Below are 2,084 nucleotides of genomic sequence, written 5' to 3' on the forward strand. Positions count from 1 at the left end.
GTCGACTGATTCTAAGTCCCCTTCGACTTGTAATTAATCGTGCAAATCCTTAACATACCAGCTCTGTATATAATCAGGCGTATGTAATTTGAGGGTACTGATGAAGCCACGATAATAGCCCTTATGGGAACAATATCACAACTATAAGCCGGGCGGTGCCCAGTGTTCCCCTCCTACACATAACCTGATACGCGCATCTATCCATTCTTTGTCATCCGATTGATAGTCGACCTTGAACTTGGACGCAATCTCGCTCAAAGTGGTGGTGATCTCGTCTACCTGAGTCTGAAGTATTTTAGATTTGATGTAATTTATAGCCCAATAGATACACCTTAAATTGTGACTATAACAGAGTGCACTAGACGCCGTAGGCTACACAGGTAGACAACTCGGCGGTAAACACCCGAGGTCTAAGTGCGAAGATCAGTCAGACATAAACAAAGTGATACCGATTTCATACCTTCAAGTGCGCAGTCTGTAGTGTGGCGTGTGCGGCCGTGAATCCTGATAGCTCTGAGTTCGTGTGTTGGTATTCAGCGTTCTCCAGCAGAGCCTCGCACTGATTCATCGTGTCTTCGCAGGAAGGAATATCCATCACCTACACACACGGATATAAATTTAGAAACATACCTCACGTACGGATATAAGTTTAGAAACATACCTACACACACAGATATAAATTTAGATACACACATAGAAACTCCAAATATGAGGTGGTTCAATCTGGAGCGGTGTTTCGAACTCAAACTGGAGGCATGTTACTATGGAGATTGTGGAAAACAATTACGCCACAATATGTGTTTATAATCTGTATTAGGAAGTTTCTAAGAGGGCCTTCATTTACAAAGCAGATACTGAACCAAGTCGCCAAGACTGAGTTAGAAAGATACAGTTGCATATAGGAACGTATAAGTGACAGACGAGCACCTGGGATGAGCAAGGGTTAGTCGATATAATTATTTTTGGACAAGCGATGAACCTAACGTAAGTTCAAGACTAAACAATTCATATATGGAAGTACCACTGTTTATACACCAACTATAGAACAGTATCTGGACGAGTGGCGAGCCTATTATAGCATTGCTCTATTGTGTGCCTGCAGATTAGGACGTGCACTACCTACACACAAAAGCAGTGACAAGTGCGTAGTTGGGTTTGAGGTTTTAGGGTTTTCCGTAAAGAGAAACTACCCTACAGCAGTTGGGGGTGCCTACCGAATAGGCAGTAAACTATAAGTGAACGAGCCTAAAACAGATAACCGTTTGCAGAACGAATTCGCTTTGTCTGAAAGGCAGAGGTGTTTGTCGCGTACAGACAACGACGCATGCAAGACTAAAGTGAAGGCAAGTAGGAATACACTAACACACTAGCACACGTATCTGCGTATCAACCCAGACATGTATGCACATAAATGATCGACAAAGCGCCACAGATATAAGAGATGTCCGGGAAGATTCACTATGCTAAAGTAGGTAACACAACCAACTTACACTCACACGTTTGGACACAGTGCGTAATTACACCAATCGGAAAGTCGACTCTACACCAGCCTACCATAGCCCACAGGCGTAAATGTGAACGTTAACACACTATGTACACTCACAGGCCTAAACAAAGTGCGGAATCGCACTATCATGAACCAGTCACAAACGCGCCATGTTTTCCTTTTATAACCTGCCAGCAACTCAATACCTGGACTGTCACTCGACCCATCCGACTCCGGGCTTTCCCGAAGCTGCAGTTAAAATATACAGGGTGAAGGACATATTAAGGCTCGAAGGGCCAAATTCGGTACGTCTACCCTTAATTGTATTGCAGATAGAGCTGGGAGTGAACGTATGTCTGAGCAGTTCTTCTGATTATTGCAACGAGATAGCTATTTCTAAAGGAGACACTACGTAAAAGAATATGTGTGACCATACGAGAATAGCCAGCAGAATACTGAAATACTATATATATAATATATATATATATATATATATATATATATATATATATATATATATATATATATATATATATATATATATATATATATATATATATATATATATATATATATATATATATATATATATATATAT

The 2,084-nt window shown here is 40.6% G+C and overlaps 1 protein-coding gene across 1 annotated transcript; it reads right to left on the reverse strand.

Annotated features, from left to right (window-relative positions):
• Nucleotides 1–141: 141 nt before the first annotated feature.
• On the reverse strand, nt 142–684 carry SARC_14837 (hypothetical protein; the record flags this gene model as incomplete). The annotated part of the gene is made up of 2 exons (XM_014291032.1): nt 461–684; nt 142–285 (listed from the first exon to the last, which is right to left on the reverse strand). Exons 1-2 carry the CDS (start codon nt 593–595, stop codon nt 142–144), a joined length of 279 nt encoding a protein of 92 aa, XP_014146507.1. The 5' UTR covers nt 596–684.
• Between the last annotated feature and the right edge of the window lie 1,400 nt (nt 685–2,084).

Source organism: Sphaeroforma arctica (assembly GCF_001186125.1).
Source record: "Sphaeroforma arctica JP610 unplaced genomic scaffold supercont1.5170, whole genome shotgun sequence".
Taxonomy (NCBI): Eukaryota; class Ichthyosporea; order Ichthyophonida; genus Sphaeroforma; species Sphaeroforma arctica.